General features: G+C 29.6%; 1 protein-coding gene across 1 annotated transcript; it reads right to left on the reverse strand.

Moving 5' to 3' along the window:
• Positions 1-1,067: 1,067 nt before the first annotated feature.
• Positions 1,068-6,272, reverse strand: LOC127251661 (polyprotein of EF-Ts, chloroplastic). The gene is made up of 5 exons (XM_051275455.1): positions 6,068-6,272; positions 3,265-5,044; positions 2,843-2,998; positions 2,000-2,708; positions 1,068-1,926 (listed from the first exon to the last, which is right to left on the reverse strand). Exons 2-5 carry the CDS (start codon positions 4,985-4,987, stop codon positions 1,290-1,292), a joined length of 3,225 nt encoding a protein of 1,074 aa, XP_051131412.1. The 5' UTR covers positions 4,988-5,044; positions 6,068-6,272; the 3' UTR covers positions 1,068-1,289.
• Positions 6,273-19,288: the final 13,016 nt, after the last annotated feature.

The following is a 19,288-nucleotide window of genomic DNA, read 5'->3' on the forward strand; positions in this document are numbered from 1 at the left end:
AAAAATATATATTAAATTAAATATTTTTTAATGTTATATTAACAATCAATTTTATATTTAACAAATATTCTAATTTAAAAATTGATTATAATCATAATACTGCATTAAAAAAAATCAAAGAAGTAGAGTTTTTTTTTTCCACAATTTTTGAAAAATACATTTTTTTAAAAAAACAATTAATATATTATATATACTTATTATTTTTATATTATTTATATATTTTTTTTTAAAAAAAGGAAAAAAATGCACAATGGTCATATTTCTTAACTAATTACAGCAAAATAGCAAAGAAAATTAAATTTGATTCAGTACTCAGAATGTATGTACCCAATTTTATTACAATTTGCTTTGATTGACTATTTTCTTTACTGTTTAATTAGTTTTATAAATAATATATTAAATGATAAAAGACAATTTATGTATAAATTAAAAATTCTATAAAAACTTTAAATAAAAAATTAAAAATGAGGTAATAGTATGTATAATAATAAGTAAACATTAATAACAAATAATAATTATTTTGGTAAGTATTTTAATATAAAAATTAATCTGCAAATTGAAGTATGAAAGAAGAAAGTTTCAAAGTGGGGTTATAAATGGGTTATTCTGACCACTTCATTCTGTTTAAGACACTGTCGTATGTGAATCTCCTTCCCGTTGACTTCTGACCAATTTTGACTTTGGACTGCCGACTCGAAGTGGAGTTGACTATTGCAGGCCCAATTCCACAAATTAATATCTTAGTGGGAAAACCAATAGTTGGTGAAAAAAACAGCAACCTTTGAATTGCTATTAATTTTTACTTTTAACAGTTTCAGCACCTCTCTGACAAAAACATTTCGTGAACTCCAAATGTATTAATTACCAATTGATTTTTTTTTTTTTTTTTTTTTTTTAATGATATGGAAATCTGCTGTAACACACCTAGTACCTAGGGACTAAGCTCGACAGGTAAGTAACACACCTAATACCCACAGACTAGGCCCGACAGGCAAGTAACACTAGGCGAAGAATATGCAATAAAAGTCGAGCATATGCAAAAAAGAACATACCAAAAATTTTAAAAATGATCGAAATTTCAAATTTGTGTTAGAAGAACAAGGAACTCTACAAAATTTGTTCATACTTCTCCACAACCAAACCTCGGAAGCTAAATTGCATCTCATGTGTAAGAAAGTATACATCCAAAGTTGCTTCAAAGAAGCCAACTTTGTCATGTAGAAACAAAAAATGAATCAACAACAGCTCTCCTCATACATGTCCGTACCGAACACCTCGTCGACTCCGGCTCAGGCTTCGTCGGAGCTTCTTACATCATCGGTGGTCTCGCCGAGAGTGAACCGGACAAACCGTCTAACCTTAATGTTCTCGCCGAGCGCCGCAACCGTTTGCTTCACCAAGTCCTTGACCATCAAGCTATCATCGCGAATGAACGGCTGCTCGAGCAGCGCCAGCTCGGAAAGTCTCTTATTCACCCGTCCCTCGACGATCTTTTCTCTGATATTCTCGGGTTTTGACTGTACGTCGTCTCTCTGCAGCTCCAGCTCCTTCTCTTTGCCGACAATGTCCTCCGGGATATCCTCGATCGACACGTACCGCACTTGGGGGCAGGCGACGGCTTGCATTGCAAGATCATCCACCAGTTCCTTGAAGTTCTGACCTCTTCCCACGAAGTCGGTTTCGCAATTAACCTCGATCAGAACTCCGATCCGTGAATCGTGGATGTAAGCTCCGATTCTTCCCTCCGCAGCAAGACGGCTCGATTTTTTATCCGCCGTCGATAGGCCCTTCTTCCTGAGGTACTCCTGAGCCTTCTCGAGATCGCCTCCGGTTTCGGAAAGAGCCTTCTTGCAATCCATCATTCCTGCTCCGGTTTCGTCTCGTAATTGTTTAACGAGCACGGCAGACACGACGGGTTTAGGAGACCTACATTTACTAGAAATAAGCGACGGATAATGTGTTAATGTCACAATCAATATGTAGTCGATTAGATCCGTACTCCGCAGGTTCTTTTGTGTCTGTAGAAATAGCCTCCTGATTTGTTGGTGTCGACGTCGGCTTAGCTGCCGTCTGCGCGGCAACTTCAGCAGCGAAATCTTGGCTTTTCTTTTCCAAACCTTCTCCGAGGTTGTACCGAATAAATCTCTTGACTTTGATGTTCTCTCCGATTGTCGAAATGGTCTGTTTCACCCAGTCTTTCACTGCAACTTTATCATCCTTGATGAAGGGCTGCTCCAATAGGGTAAGCTCCTCCAGCCTCTTCCGCACTCGTCCATCGACAATTTTGGATCGAATTTGCTCTGGCTTTGACAGGAGATCGTCTTTCTGCATTTCTATTTCTTTCTCCTTATCGACAATTTCTTTTGGAACGTCGTCAGTATCCAGGTATTGCACTTGAGGGCATGCTGCAACTTGCATCGCCAAGTCCTCGACGAGCTCTCTAAATATTTCGCCTCGAGCGACAAAGTCAGTTTCGCAGTTCACCTCTATGAGGACACCTATCCGGCTGTCGTGGATGTATGAGCCGATTCTGCCTTCGGCTGTGGCTCTGCTGGCTTTCTTATCAGCGCTTGCCAAGCCTTTCTTTCGAAGGTATTCTTGAGCTTTAACTATGTCTCCTCCAGCTTCCGATAAAGCCCTCTTGCAATCCATCATTCCAGCTCCTGTTTCCTCGCGCAACTGCTTCACGAGAGCTGGGGATATAACAGCTGCAATCCAAATAAAGATAACATTTGTAACATGCTGATATCATTCCAATTGTATCATAAGGAAGTTAGAAAGGAAAATAAACAGCTAGTTTATTATATGCACAGGTCAATTGAATAAATGAAGAATTCAAGACCTCCAACTGTTGCTTCTTTTTGAGAAGTTTCGCCACTCTGTTCACTTAGAGTAGCAATATTTCCATTCTGCTGAGCATCGGAAGAAGGTTGTGCTTCCCCTTCTATCGCAGTGACATTTCCCAGCTCATCGCCAACTTCTACGTTCACAAAACTCTCTGCAAACACATGTTATCACTTTAGCACAATTCGAGAGAAAACTCTTCAATATATTTAAACTCTTTGTTCCGAGAAATCAAGAATACCATCTATTTCCATCTTCGAAATTGGAAAATAAATAATTGGGACAAAATAGGCTGTCCTGTAATTTCCATATGCGGGTATAGCAGATGATAGTGAATCAATGTTACCAGTGAGGACTATTAGAGTTCTCCCCATATGTATTTAATTGCATGAAATGGATTAAGAGAGTTTAATCACAAACCTGTGGGTTCGATCTCAGGGTCAGACAAACTACTTTGTTCGGCCGAGCTTTCAACACCATCATCTTTCTCTGCAGTATTTACTTCTTCATCCTTCACTATAACAACATCATCTGCCTTTTCTGTATCTTCTCCAACAATATGAGGTAATGTCTGATCAGTTGATTCACCTGACGTCTGCAGCACTTCCACTTCTTTTTCCGTTGTATCATCACTTATGTTTGATGTAACGTCTTCAGCAATACTCGACAAGGGTTGGTCACTAATGGGCTCTTCAGTTTGATATTCACTTGCAGACAAAGAATCTCCAGAAATCTCCAAGTCACTTTGTGAGGTAGAAGAAAATGCTGCTTCTGGTTTCTCAATTTGTGCTTCATCTTTAACAATCGATTCATCTGCTTTCTCTTCAACTTCTTCTAATGATGAAGGCTCCTCAGCTATCTGATCTTCAGCAGGCAATCCTTTCCCCTCTTCAACAAGTACAGCCGAGCTTGCCTCAACTTCCTCAACGATTCCACTTTCAGAATCCTGTTCAGGTGTTTCTTCCTGGACCAAGTTTTTGGACAAAGCATCATCTGTTGTACTGACAGGCGTGTCAGTTTCTGTCACAACTTCATTCTTCTTCTCTCTACTATCTAGAAGTTCAGAGATGGCCTTGTCGCTACGAAAAGCAACAACAAAGGGATTGGTTGCCGTATACACAACACCCTGGTTGAGTTTGGCATCCAGCTCCCCTTTATTTTCTTCCTTTTTCATTGTTAAAGTTACCTGTCCTCTAGTAATGCGCAATACCCGAACACTAACTTCTTGGCCCACTTCCAAAGAAGAGCCGCCCATCATGTTTCCGAACCCCTCATCAGCCTCCTCTGATGTAGGCAGGAATCCTTCCTCACCTTCAGGGAGAGAAATGAAGGACCCAGATCTTGTTAAATTTTTTACTGTCCCCTCAAGATCTTGCCCCTTGACAAACTTTGATGTCTTCTTCGAATCATCTCTATTCTGATTGAATTTCTGACCTGTCTTACGTGGTGGCCTTGATTTATCCCCACTACCTGTAGAATCTCTTTGTTGGGGATCATCAACTCCGCGCATGCTTAAAGATATTCGGCCTGTTTCCATGTTGGCTTCTAATAAAGTTACAGCCACTTCTTGTCCAACAGACACTACATTGGCAACATCCTTTACAAAACTGTTACTCAACCTTGAGACATGAATAAGCCCATCTGTGAAAGCACCGAAGTCAACAAAAGCGCCGAATGGCTGGATTGACCTAACTTTTCCAGTAAAAGTTGCTCCAGGAATAAGATCTTCATTCTTTACTGGAGGCATCTCGCTCTTTCTTCCCGGCCTTGTACGCTTAGATTTAACAGGACTTGCATCAGATTTGGCAGATGATTCCCCAATAGCTTCTGGTGCATCTGCCTCAGCTGTTGAAGTTTCATTGTCAGCTGAAGTCGGATTTGCTTCCTCTACAGCAACATCAGTCCCAGAGGCAAACACTGTATTAAATCTCAGCTTGGGTTTTAAACCACACCCTATCCGAAAATGGGGAAAGAGTCTAATAGATGTTGACAAAGGCACGGTGTACTTTTGTGCTGGTAATGATTGTTTTGTGTGACGCCGGGGGATGCTACATTTGGTTAGAAAGTTGCTCTTTTTGGTTGTGAAGGGGACACGTGGAGCAAGTGAGATATTGATAGTGGAACTTGGGACTACAGGAGCCATGTCAAGTTGTAAGAAGAACAATCACCAAAGCAAACACTTGTTCATCAATTTAATCACCTGAGACACAATGTAAACAGAACGGGGATAATGCAGGGTGATTCAAATGGATAGCATCCAAACTAGAACAATACGAGAATCCTTCTTTCACAATCTACATTAGCTAATTGATGAAAACACCTAATTATAAGTTACTTAGTTTCCAAATGGATAAGAAGGATGATTCTATAGAGTTCAAAGGTTAAACAAAATGAAACTCCTATAGCTGCTGCTAAGATCCTATGTATAGCCCCAGGCATTTGGTTTTCAACTAAAAATGCTGCACCAGGGAAGATAAGGACAAAACCCTTTACTTACCATCCTTACAAATGATCACAGCCTCTTATATGTTCACCGTAATCAATTGGACAAAGAAAATTTTCTAGAAAAATGATTTAGAAATATAAATGGAACTCCAAATGCTGGAAACTAGCAGTGAAAAAATGTAAATTTGCTGATGCTTACAAAGGTACACTGAGCCCTATGAATTCTTTAACTTCTGTAAATTAAGATGATTACTAAAACACGATGTATTTTTGAACTCTAGCAAGCTTAAAAAGGTGATGTTCATTACACCATTGTTAATCAAAACAGAGACGACGATGACAACAACCTTAATGTTCTGACTGTTGATCAGAATCCTTTCTACGATTACAAACAAAGGTTAACAGACAACACCATCACTCTTATCCAAAATTTCCAAACTTAACCTAATTACCATTGATACTTCAGTAAAGGAAGCAACAATAAACATAAAATTACAATTACAGCTAGCAAACTTTAACTTTGATAAAAACATGAGAAAGAAAGAAATTCGCTTCCAAGAATTCCTCTCGTTTCTAATTATCCAACAAATACGGACACTAAAGCCACACTAGAGTGCTAAACTGATCAAACACATTTCCCCGGAAAAAAAAAAAAGGGTTTAGTAAAACAAGAACATCAAATGCAGCAGCTCCTATCCACAACAATCAGAAAATCAAACTTGAACGACTTGGACAAGATTTTCAATCTATCGCCGACCATTAAGTGCAAAACAATTACCAATAATCCGCCGGCCAGGTTGGGGTAGAAGCTAAAGTGAGAGAGAATTCATTGGGGGTCGTCGCCCCTCCAGTCCAGAGCAAAGCAGCTGGTATAGGTAAGAAGAAAATAGAGGGAAATGAAAGGTGGGGCTTTAAATGAAATCCTTATCTGGTAGCCATTATCCTCAATTCTCACTGCGCAGCTGCAACTTATTTCGATTTCTTGTGTGGCACTGCTTCAAGTGAAGTATTTATGTATGTATGTCTGTACGTATGGTTGTCCAAAAAAAAATAAAAAATCAACAGCAACGAGCATGGGCGAGTTTTGTTCTGTAACTTCGTAATGTGGGCCAAACTGGGCCGGGCTGACTCGAATTGGGTTCACATGAGCCTCATTTAATTTATTTTAATTTTCTGAAATAATGGGTCTTTAGGGTTTATGTTTTACTTTGTAATTTTTTGAATTATTATTATTATTATTTAAAAATTAAAAAGAAAACAAAATAAATATAAATATGAGTATTCTAAAAAATATATTTTTTTATATAAATTAAATTACATCAAATATTATGTAAATTAAAAAATAATAATAATCTTCAAATAATCAAATCTCCATCCAAATCTTAAAAAAAAACACATGCAAGTATCCTTTAATATTTTATATGCAATCTCACAATTTTATTATAAAAATATATAATAAGGTTATTCTTTTTACTATTTCAAATTTAAATCAATATTATTTATCTTACACAATTTTTAATAAAAATATATTTCTTCGCTCCACTTCAAAGGGATCATTTGAGGTTTTGTAATAAATAAAAAAATAATATTATTTTATTGATTAGTAGAAAAATGCAAAATATTTTGATATTTTTATAAATTAATTGTATATGTAATAGTATGTTGGTAATTTATGTAAAAATTAAATATATTTTGGTATTTTTAATTTTTGTTAAAATAAATTAAAAAAAAAACGATACTTTTGAATGAGACATAAAAAATAAAATAAAAAATTACTTTGAATGGCAACTGAGGAAATATTATTTTCCCCAACAAATTATCGTATGAAAATTCTATTTAAACAAAAATTTAAATCAATATTTTATTTAAAATCAATTTACAACCGATTAAACTCATACAATCGTAAGAAAGTAAATTTTGTATTTATTTATATATAATAAATTCTTCATACTCAAATTCTATGACTTCATTTATATACATAATTTAAAATTTCGATATCATTCATTAAAATATTTTAAATATATATAATTAAATTCTTGTTTTCTCTCGTAAAATAACACATCAAATACATATATAACTTTTTTTTTCTTAAACTATTTTCACAATTTTTTAGTTTTTATTTTAAAAAAACTTCTAATGTGTTTGTGGGGAATTGGATTGGATTTACACTATTCATCCAATTTTTTTCTCCAAAAACATCAAATCAAACACCTATTTTTTATTTTTTATATTATACTAAAAATCAATTTTACATTCAAAACATCACATCAATACCTATTTATATCACATCATACACTATTCAAATTCAAAAATTTTTACTATTCAAATTCCAACTCAAAATCCAAACCCCAAACAAACACACCCTAAATAAATAGAGGTAACTTTGTTTTCTAATTCAATATATACACATGTTGATTAGTGGTTGTTTGGATATGAACAGCAATACATTATATATTTATTGATTTCTTTAGGGTAAAATAAATGTGAAGATACGAGAATGTTTTTGTTTGGCCAACTTTCTACTCATGGTTGGTGTTTGGTACTGTCTTTTCAAAACTTTCTTGTAAATATTTTTCAAAATGTGATTACTTGTAATTTTATTTTTATTTTTATATCTATTTTTAACATACGAATATATTTATATTGTATTAATTTTTCTCTAAATATTTAATTTAAATTATTATAAATAAAATAGTAATTAAATAAATCATTGTCTAACTTCCAAGTTCCACCCACATTAAGGACGTGAAGAAGGATTTCCGAAAGCTAGAAAGTGGGAACACAATATAGTAGTAAATCTGAATGGCCAATAAAATCAGTTTAGTACATAATAATTTAATTTAAATTTAATTTAATCTTTGCCAACACGTGGGCCTGCCAAGCCTTTCAACGACCCCATAAAAGTATAACCATTTCCAGTTGTACTCTTTTCAGACACACACTCTCTCACACACAATAATAATAATAATAATAAATAAATAAATGTTTGCATGAATTATTAGCACTAATTAGTGTCGACAGACACGACTCTCAGCACTATTATTCCTTCCTAACTAACAATTTAGTTAATTATTATGTAGCAAATCTTTTGCCTTCACTAAGCATCGATTCTCTATTACATACTATATATATACTTTCATATATTGCAATCGTCATGATGATATATCATAACGCCGCGTTCACAATAAAATATTATCTCCGTTGCTTAACGATCTATTCATTTTTTCATGGATAAACTGTCTTTTTAGTCCCGTAACTGGACATCTTTATCATTTTAGTCCGATAAGTGGAGTCTGTCGCAAATAAGTCCTATAAGTGAAAATTTTTCGCTGTTTTAGTCCTCCAGCGCCGGAGACGCCCGCGTGGCTCGCCGGAGGTGACGTGTCCGCCAGGTGTCCCGACAGGTCAGCGATACCTGGGTGACACGTGGATTTTATTTTATTTTATTTTTTTAATTGGACCAAATAAAAAAAATTAAAAAAATACAAATAAAATTTTGAATAAATTAAAAATAAGTTTTAAAAAAAATTAAAAAAATGAAAAAAAATAAAATAAAATCCACATGTCCGCCAGGTATCACTGACCTGGCGGACACGTCACCTCCGGCGAGCCACGCGGGCATCTCCGGCGCCGGGGGATTAAAACAACGAAAATTTTTCACTTATAGGACTAATTTGCGACATGCTCCACTTACAAGACTAAAATGATAAGGGGGTCCAGTTACGAGACAAAAAGAAAAATAGTTTACCCTTTTTTCATTTTGGTCCAAAGTATCAATTTTCTTTTTTTAGTAATTGTACTATCTACCTAACATTACAAATATCCTTCTAATTTACAATATATTACACAAATGTCATTACTTTTATATCATACAATATTAATAGGGTTAATGTAGTCCTTTTACCTTTATTTTTACTTTATACAAAAAGCAAATGGATATATAGATATGAGACGGATAAAGTAATTTTTTTGTATTAAAAAATATGTTGTACTTATTTAATTTTGGGCATGTTGGTAATATAGAGAAGGATATTTATGATGTTATCTGAGTTTTGTGAATGGATAATATATATTATGTATATATTTATATATTGTTTTTTTTGTAATATTAATTGAAATGTATATATATATATATATTGTCGGATGAATATTTCCTTTAATTTTTATGAAAAAAAAATAATATTTTGAGGAGTTGTAATTTAAAGGGTTGAGTATTTGCTAGAGATTTTGAATTGAATATTATAAATAAATTATAATATGATATTTAAATGTAATATGCAAAATAGTAAATCTTAAGAGTGGATGTAACACCAATTATTATTATACCTACCAAAATCACTTAAAATAAAATAATGAATGTATATCTATATTACTAAATTTATTTATAGCACAACCACATCACTACTACGGAACATAAGCTAAGGGACAATCTTTGCAGTATGCGTTTGTTATTTTTTTATTCAATCATTATTATACACTTTACAAATAAATATACTTGATCATTTTATAAGACTACATTAAATAATATAATCAATTCAAAAATTTTAATCCATTTTTCATTGTCATTTAATACAATCCATATAAATTTATCAAGGAAAATTTTAAATTTAAATTCAAAATTTTATATATATATATATATATATTTTTTATGACGTGAGAATCCGCAGCCGCTGCTCACAAATGTGCACGGGCTATTTTCTATATATCTTCTTCACTAATACATGTGTATGTATATGATGTATCTATATATGTATGTATATATATCATGAGTGTGTTTGTTAATTAGCTAGTATTTAATACACAAATTATCATTTTCCATAATATTTTTATATCTCAGCGTGTGTCTGCACAACCACCCCCCCCCCCCCCCCTTCTCTAAATACATGTGTATGTATATTGTATAAAAACAAACACAGCCCATGATTTGCTCGTCAACTAATTAAGGAGTTTGCAAAGTAGAGAAGTGATTATTAATAATAAATAAATAAATAAATTATGGTTGATGATTGATGATATCTCCAATGCTTTTTATTGGGATTTGTGGAAACCCATATATATATATATCTTAATTGATCGATCAAACAAAAATTTTAATATCATTTATATATATTATTGTGGGATTATGGTTGATTTGTTGTAGGATTTATAATGATTGAGGTGTCCTTGCCCACACATACACACCCATGTGGATGAGTGTGTGCATGAGGGATCCAAACATACCCACACACATATATAAAAACTATATATATATATATATATATATGTTATATAAACTCACAAAGAGAGACAGATAAATGATCGATGATAATATGAGGGTCGATTCGATTATATTTATGTTTTTTGATTTTAGGTTTTTAAATATTTGCATGTGCGCACAATCTACTCATAGATCTTATTCGCTGTATATATGATGTTTGAATGATATATTTATTTACATAATTATATATATATATATGTGTGTGTGTGTGTTGTTTATGAGTATCAAATCATTATCTTGAAAAAAGATTAATTAATTAGAATGAATAATAAATAGATCGATCAATCAATCCAAGGTGGCCAACAAAACATAATCCCCTGTTTCCTTCTGTGCTTTTCGACCCTTAGCTTTCTCAATTGCTTAGTTATTTATACATACATACATTCATAGCTTTTTGCATTATTATTATTATTATTATTATTATTATTATTATTATTATTATAAATCTATTATTAATGTATTGGAAGTATAGATTTTCCTATGTACGAATTACGATGTGTGTGCGTGGAGTGACATGAGTTTGCTTTCAACTTGAATGTATTTATTTGGTAATTTATTGTCATATTGAATACGATTTTTTTCTTTATTTTTTTATTTATTTATATTTTTAATACTAGTGTATGAGATAATGAGAATTGTAATAATTTTATTTTTATTTTTTTAAAAAGATCTCGAAGTAAACAAAATATTGAAGAATCCATCCCAGTAAAATTGTATTGAAAACCCATTTTGGTATTGTTTTTTTTTTTTTTTTTTAATTTCTACTGTCACTTAAATTTGTATTCAGTTTTTTATTTTATTTTTTATATCTGTCGTTTAAAAATATTTATGTTTCATTTTTAGTAAAAAGTTTTATCATTAAAGCACTTTCATATTGAAATATGTGTCCAATATATTTTTATATGAAATGTCATTTTTTCTGGGTCAAAAATGTGAAATAAACCTTGAAGTTTATTCGTCCTTTTTATTATATACATAAATATTTACAATTGGTATATACATGTTATTAATTAATGGAGTCCGACATACATTTTCTTATTAAAATATGGCATATTTACAAATATTTTCAACATCACTAATATAAAATGAATTTGGAAGATGACTCTGAAAAGTCACATCATCATATTATTAGAATAGAAAATCCATTATGATGACATATACAACTTTTTAATTTGTTAAAAAAAAATAATTATTTTACTTTCAAATAATAATAATAATAAAATAAATACTTAAGCGTGCTTAACGACCTAATAAATTCATTAATTATATAAAAATTAATTAATCAATTATATATTCTTGCATCTTCAAGTATGTTTAATTTGAATTTGAATTTGAAAATTCTATTGAACAGTATATATATATATTTGTCAATAAGCCTCGAATCTACACAAAAATTTGACTATTCCAACCCTTAATTATATCGAAATTTAAATCCTCGTAATTAAATTAAATTATTTAATTAATTAAGACACAATATCCATACTCATAGACCCTAAACATGCTTTGCTTCTTAAAAACAAACACCATATTATTAAACTCCAAGAAATCAATAAATTAAACAAGAAATTTGACCTTCGGGAAACACGATAATTAGTTTTTGAAATTTATTTATTTTTTAATAAAATATATATATTTTTAATCAAACATTTTTGCACGAAAATATAAATAAACACACTTGACACCTATAATAATGAGCAATTAATTTGAATAAATTTTTTTATATAATGATAATGATGATAGACGCAACAAATATTTTTATTGCTTGGCATGAAAAACGAAGTAGATGTCAACATCACGTTGTAGTTGATCGAGGCGTGCCACGTGTCTCCCGCACGTATTTATTGGGTATAATATTCAAATTATATATTTATCCTACTGATATATGTGAATTAAATAATTGGCTTCGTTTACTATATCGATTAATACTATATTTTTTTTGTTTTCTAAAATTATTATACTTAATTATTTATTTTTAAAATATTATAATAAAATGTTATTTAAATAAATAAATAACATATTAATAAAATTGCAGTTGTTGAATTTATTTTTCTCGGTGTAATTGTAGAAGTATATTATTGTATCTATTTATATGTATACACATAGAGGGGCTTGTTTATGGTCTACGTGACCAATCCAATAAGATATTAAGTTTGTATACTCCCTCCGTCCTAAATACCGTGTCTGTTGCTGTTAAGCACAAAAAATAATAATAATAAATAATGGCAGTGGGATTCTGGACGGGTCTGGATATAAGTTAAATGACCCAGAAGTAGGGTGCAATCGGACAGATGCAAGGATCGGGAAGGAAGAAAGGTCGGGCGGAGTCTGAAAAAAGGTGTACCCAAGTCGGGTAAACCGTAGATCGGGTGAAAGACGAAGTCGGGCAGACGCGAAGGTTTGTCAAGAGAAAGGTCGGGCAAGGAAGAGGTACGGACAGATGCGGAGGTCTGTCCAGAGGACAGTCTGTCCTTGTAAAGAGATAAGGCAAATAGAGCCGGTCGGTTGGTCCGTGGACCACATTTGGTTGGTCCATGGTCGGACCAATTAAAGTCGGTCAAAGACGAAGGGCGGCTGATGCGGAGGTCGGCCCAAATGATGTCGGGCGAAGAACCAGGTCGGGCATTGAGGTCAGGACATGATACGAAGTTCGGACCAAGTGAAGTAGCATGTGCAGGTCGGGTGAGAGAGCAGTTCTCGGGCGGTTAGAGGAAGTTGCAACTGGCGAACGGTTTTTTGAAGGTCGGACGTAGTAGAACGGTTGACACACGTGTCAATAGAAGAGAACTTTTGGGGCGGTTAACAACGGTTATGGTAACTGACCAGACGACGGTTCTGAACGTTTTCTTCAAAGAATATTTAAGGATTTGGATCATCATTTGGCAAGGAATCTTCAATCAACTTCAACAAAGCAAAGTCAGATTTGGGGATCACCACTTTAAATTTCAGTCTTTTATTTTCCAGTTTATTTTCTGTACCATACAGTGTTTAGAGATTCCTAATCTCAGGCACTAATTAATCAAGTTTAAGGATATTTTCTATATCTTTGAATTTTACTTTATTTTTGTTGAAAAATTACATCAACAGTTACATTATAGACACGATATTTTAGGAGAGATATAATTAATAAATAATTAAGAATGTATTAGTGAAAATAATTATTCTATAATATAAATAATTATAAATTAAGATTAAGATAACTATTTAGTTTAATTAAAATTAAAAAAAATTAAAAATTTAAAATAACATTAAAGTGTGTAATCATTTTTAAAAAAAAAGTGAGATGATATGTGGGACGGACAGAAACGGCAACGCGGACATGGTGTCTGAGACGGAGGGATTATTATTTTAGTTATGCATTGATTTTGTTGTTCTTTAATTTATTTTATTTTTTGAAAATTATTTTTTACTATGCAACTCAGTCTTAACCATTTTCATTAACAAAAAAGAACATATCAAGACTGTGTTTGGTTATGATTTCAAACTTATTTCAATAGTAACCGTATAATTTTTAATAGAACTATATTACTTCCCACGTCCATTGGAAATATGGTATTTGTTTTTTCACATAAATTTTTGAATATTAGTATTATATTGGATTGTAGTAAAAAAAAAAAAACAAAAATACCCCTATTAGTATGGTTTAATATAAAAGTAATGTCATGTGTGTAATATAATGTAAGTTGAAAGGGTATTTATTATATTAGGTACGTAATACAATTATTAAATTATGAAATGATAACCTTGTTTTGGGACAGACGAAAATAGAAAATGGTAACCTTTCGATAAGACGTATGGAGTATTATATTATACTCCCTCAGTCCAGGAACTACAGTCTTCATTGTTGGGCATGGAATTTAAGGAATATTGATATTATATTGATAGTGGGTAAAAAAATATAGGTAAAAGACATTAATAATAATGAAAGAGTAAAGATAGTTATATAGTAATATGATTATTTATAAAAATAAGAATATTATTTTGGAACGGACAATAATAGTAAACAAGACTATTATATTGGGACGGAAAGAGTATAAAATATTACATCAAAATATTATTTAAATAAAAATTGAAACTAAAATTTCAATTTTAAATACAAACCAAACGAACTAATAGATGCAGCTCAATTGAACCATTCTCATCAGAGAACATCCCAATTTCTTTTATTTCTTTTATTTTTTATTATTTTATTATTTTTTTTTTATTTTTATAAAAAACATCAACTTTAATAATGATATCACTTACAAGCCGATAAAAACCAAAAACAATTTTTTTTTTTTTGTTATTATGTGAGTTTTCTTTTTTATTATCAATTTTTTGAATTTTAATTTAAATAATATTTTATAAAAAATACTCCCCTGTTCCCACATGTAGTGTAATAGAGGGGAGCCGTACTGTGCACGGATAGTTATAAATTTTATTAAATTGTAAAAATTAATTTTTGCTGTTAAATATATAACATTTTTAATTCACGACAGAATTTTAATATGAGAATCATTTGAATAAATTAAAATATTTCACACTATAAGTTTTTAATATTCCATATATTAGAGATTGATAGATTTATCGATTAAGTATAGATACAACAAAATTAATGTCTATATATAAGTGGTGTCTATTAATATTTTTATAAACAATTTTTAACATTATAATTTAGTTGAAAATTATATTGGTAAAAAATAAATAGAATCAAAGTCAAATTTCATCTTGTCACTGTCATTTTAATAGTAATTAAATTATAAAATAATTTCTCTATTCGGGATATTATGCTATATTTTTTATCCATTAACTTATGTATAATTTATTTATAATAAAAAATTTATTCATTCACAAATTTATTATCCTTATTTAAACAAATAATGATAAAATTTGTAACTATTTTTCTACTTACTCTACTATAATATCCTTAATTTATTTTTTTTAGTTATTCTATCTTTTCACTAAAATACTTTTATTTTTTAGTCTTATTTTCAGATAAATATAACACAAAAAGTCTGGATCAATTCCAACCGTCAGTTCGCGGTTTCAGACCGGCGGTTCCGGTACCGGAACCGTCATCGAATCAAAACCTATTTTCCTACGGTTCGGTTTCGATTTTTCTTTTCTTTGAATCGTAAATAGACGGTTCAATCGACAGTTTTTTTTATTATTATTTTTATAATGTTATTATTCTTACTTTAACATAAATTCTAACGAAAAATAGTTATATTTTAAATAAAAATATATTTATTTTCTTTTGAAACATTTTTAAAAAACAGAAAAAACAAATATTCTGATAAAAATTTCATAATTTCCAATAACTAATAATAAAAATTCTACATATACTATACACCAAACTAATGCAAATTGTCATTTTACATATAAACAACTAATATCAAACAATTATTTACTAAATATTCGAACAGAAGTAGCTTATATGTTCAGCTAGTCAAACCGGCTAATAAAATCAATTATCAACTAACAACTAATTGTCAAACACCCTCATATATATATATATATATTTTATTATTTTTTAATTAAATTTGATATAAAATTATTAATATAAATTTGAAATAATGAGCTTTTTGGTTTATTTATAACCTAATTTTTCATAAATATTATTTTTAAAAAATACAATATATGCACATATCAACATACTATATATAACATATACACTTTATAAAACTTACAATAATCGATAATACAATATAAAATATTAGTAATTTTTATATTTCGATATAATTTTTCATATATTACGCAAAAATTATATTCCTTCAAAAATACAAAGTGACTAAAATTATACTAAATAACTTAAAATTTATTTTTACAAATTTTATGATATTAATATTTACTTCTTTATATATGAGATATTAAATTTCTTTCATCTTGAAATTTTTATATTATTTTAGTGAAATATAATAAATGATGTATTTATTTGTATAATTTTAGTTTTGAGTTTTGATTTTTATAGATTTTGAGCACTGGATTTTTAAAGTGTATTTGTCAAATTTTTAATTTTAATGACTAAAAGTGTGTGTGTGTTTTTTTTTTTTTACATATTTTTTCTTAAAAAAAATAATATATTATACATAATTATTGTTGTTACATTTTCAATACAATTATCTGTACTTCGTAAAAAAAATATATTTTTTCCAACTATTTTACAAAATAAATACACCCTAAATTTTATTATAATGAAAGAAAATTGGTATAATATATATAATAAATAATTATATTTAAAATAAAAATAATAAAATATTTATAAAATTAAATAACCGCCCTACATTTCTTCCCTCATTTTTTATTTTATTTTATATTTCCCTCATTTTTTATTTTATTTTATTTTAAATGGTAGGCCCACATCAAATTTTTTAAAAAAAGTAATTGAAGGGGGAGACATGGCTGAACATTTTCGTCTCCAAATATATAATATATAAGATACACTCCCAATTCTATACACCCCAAATTTTATGTCTTTTTTTTTTTTGGAAAAAATCATACATTTTTTAATTTTATTTTAAATTTTTTGATTTGTATATATATATTTATTTTTATTTTAATTTATAATTATTTTTATTATGTGATAATTATTTTCACTAATACCTTATTAATTATTTACTAATTATATATATTCTAAATGCACGTATTTATAATAATATAAACAAAGCGGTGGGACAAGAAATAATATATTTTTATTGGACAATATTTTCTATTTACCATGGCAAACAAACAACACCCATTATTTTACATTTAGTTTTTATAGTAAAAAACAATGCACGAAACACTAATACGTATATAATTTAGTTATAAAAAATAATACTTTTGAATAAAAATATTTATTAATTATATAGTATACAATTATATATTTAAAAGAGTAAAAAAAAATAAAAAAATCTTAAATATATTTTTCAAATATTACAATTTGCAGGCAAGCAAACAAATTGTAAAAGGAAAAAAAAGATAAAAATGTTCCCTCTGTTCCACTTACCTTATTCACTTTTCTATTTACGTATGTTCCACTTATTTTGTCACTTTTTTTAAAAAAAAGTATTATACACTTTAATCTCATTTAAAAATTTTTAATTTAATTTTTTTAAATTTTAATTTAAAATTATTATTATTAAATAATAATTATTTTCACTAATACGTCTCTAATTATTTACTAATTATACTTCTCTTAAATTTTTGTATCTACATTGAATAAAACACTATATCTGAGACGGAGAGAGTATTAACCTCTACTATCAACTTGTAGAACCTTCCCATTACAACAAACAGTGTAATGACGGCGACGACAATGAAGAAGATGATTTGAAAGAACAAATGATCCAATAATATTTTTGGCGCAAAAAAAAAATTCTTCTTCCCTTAAAAGAGAAATTGAAAATAGAGAATTAAAAATAATTTAAATTTAAATTTTTAATTCTTAAATCCAAACAAACTGAGGAAACATATTTATTTTTATTTTTTCACTTATATTTTTCTATATCAAACACCTCATTTTTTTCTATACCAAACGCGAGACTATTATACATACATATATATATATATGTGCGTAACTGGTGATGATTTGATACGTAATATGTTGTGTTAATAATAAATTAACATAGAAGTTCATGTAAATTTTAAGACATAAGGAAATGCACTTTCCAGTACATAAACAACTCATACTCTATGACCCACAAATCATGTGTCCAACAGCACCCATTACACACACACATATATATATATATATATTTGTATATTATAGTTACATTTAATTTAATCGCATCTAGACCGGGTAAAAATTGATCCGATACGACACTCCGACATGAGTTTGGGTCAAATATTTTAATCCGATTATATATACAGGTTGATACGAATCCGACACAATAATAAATAGGTCGGGTTAGGGTTGAAACTCTCAACTCGAACCCGACATGACAACCGATTATAATATATTAATATTGATTAATATATTTATTATATATATAAAATAATCATAATTTATTAACTTTCTCATAAATTAATTTAAACTAAGTTCAATTTTAAATAATTCAACCTAATTTACGCTCAAACCAACAAAAATTAACATAACACGACAACACAACAAAAAATTATTTAATTTGAATAAAAAAATTCGACTTAATTATGTATACGAGTCAACCCGAATCCGACACGATAATAAACGGGTTAACACGAATCCAACACGATAATAAACAAGTTGGATTAATGTTGAATAATTTAACCCGTTTAAACTATTCAACCCGACACGAATCGACTCATTGCTAGCTCTAATCTCATCCATAGATGTTAATAGTATTTAGTTATTTTTTAACATATAATTAATGCTAGAGAGTGCTAATTTAGATTTAATTTTTTAATTTTATTTATTTATTTATTTGATATTTAGGATTTGATTTTAGAAGAATAAAATAAAGTTGAAAGTAGTTTGTGTTGGTTCACTTTTTTTTTTTTGGGTACTATATGAAAAAAGTACTCGTTTATACTATATTTAAAATGACAATAGTGCTATTACAAATATCATTCATTGTGTGGTTCAGTGTGTTTGTTCGGGGGATTGAATTGGATTTACACTATTCATTCAATTTTTTTTTTTCAAAAATATCAAATCAAACACCTATTTTTCATTTTCTATATTATATTATATTAAAAATTAATTTTACATTCAAAACATCGTATCAACACCTATTTATATCACATCATACAACTATTCAAATTCAAAATTTTTACTATTCAAATCGCAATTCAAAATCCAAACCCTCA

This window comes from Andrographis paniculata, unplaced genomic scaffold, assembly GCF_009805555.1.
Source record: "Andrographis paniculata isolate CXL003 unplaced genomic scaffold, ASM980555v1 Contig45END, whole genome shotgun sequence".
NCBI lineage: Eukaryota > Viridiplantae > Streptophyta > Magnoliopsida > Lamiales > Acanthaceae > Andrographis > Andrographis paniculata.

Bases quoted from the DNA above. Each gene is read 5' to 3' on its own strand.
- LOC127251661 (XM_051275455.1), bottom strand. From the start codon at position 4,987: ATGGCTCCTGTAGTCCCAAGTTCCACTATCAATATCTCACTTGCTCCA. The intron at 2,999-3,264 runs GTTTGTGATTAA...ATGTGTTTGCAG, and splicing joins CCCTGAGATCGAACCCACAG to AGAGTTTTGTGAACGTAGAA. The intron at 2,709-2,842 runs GTCTTGAATTCT...TTTGGATTGCAG, and splicing joins AAAAGAAGCAACAGTTGGAG to CTGTTATATCCCCAGCTCTC.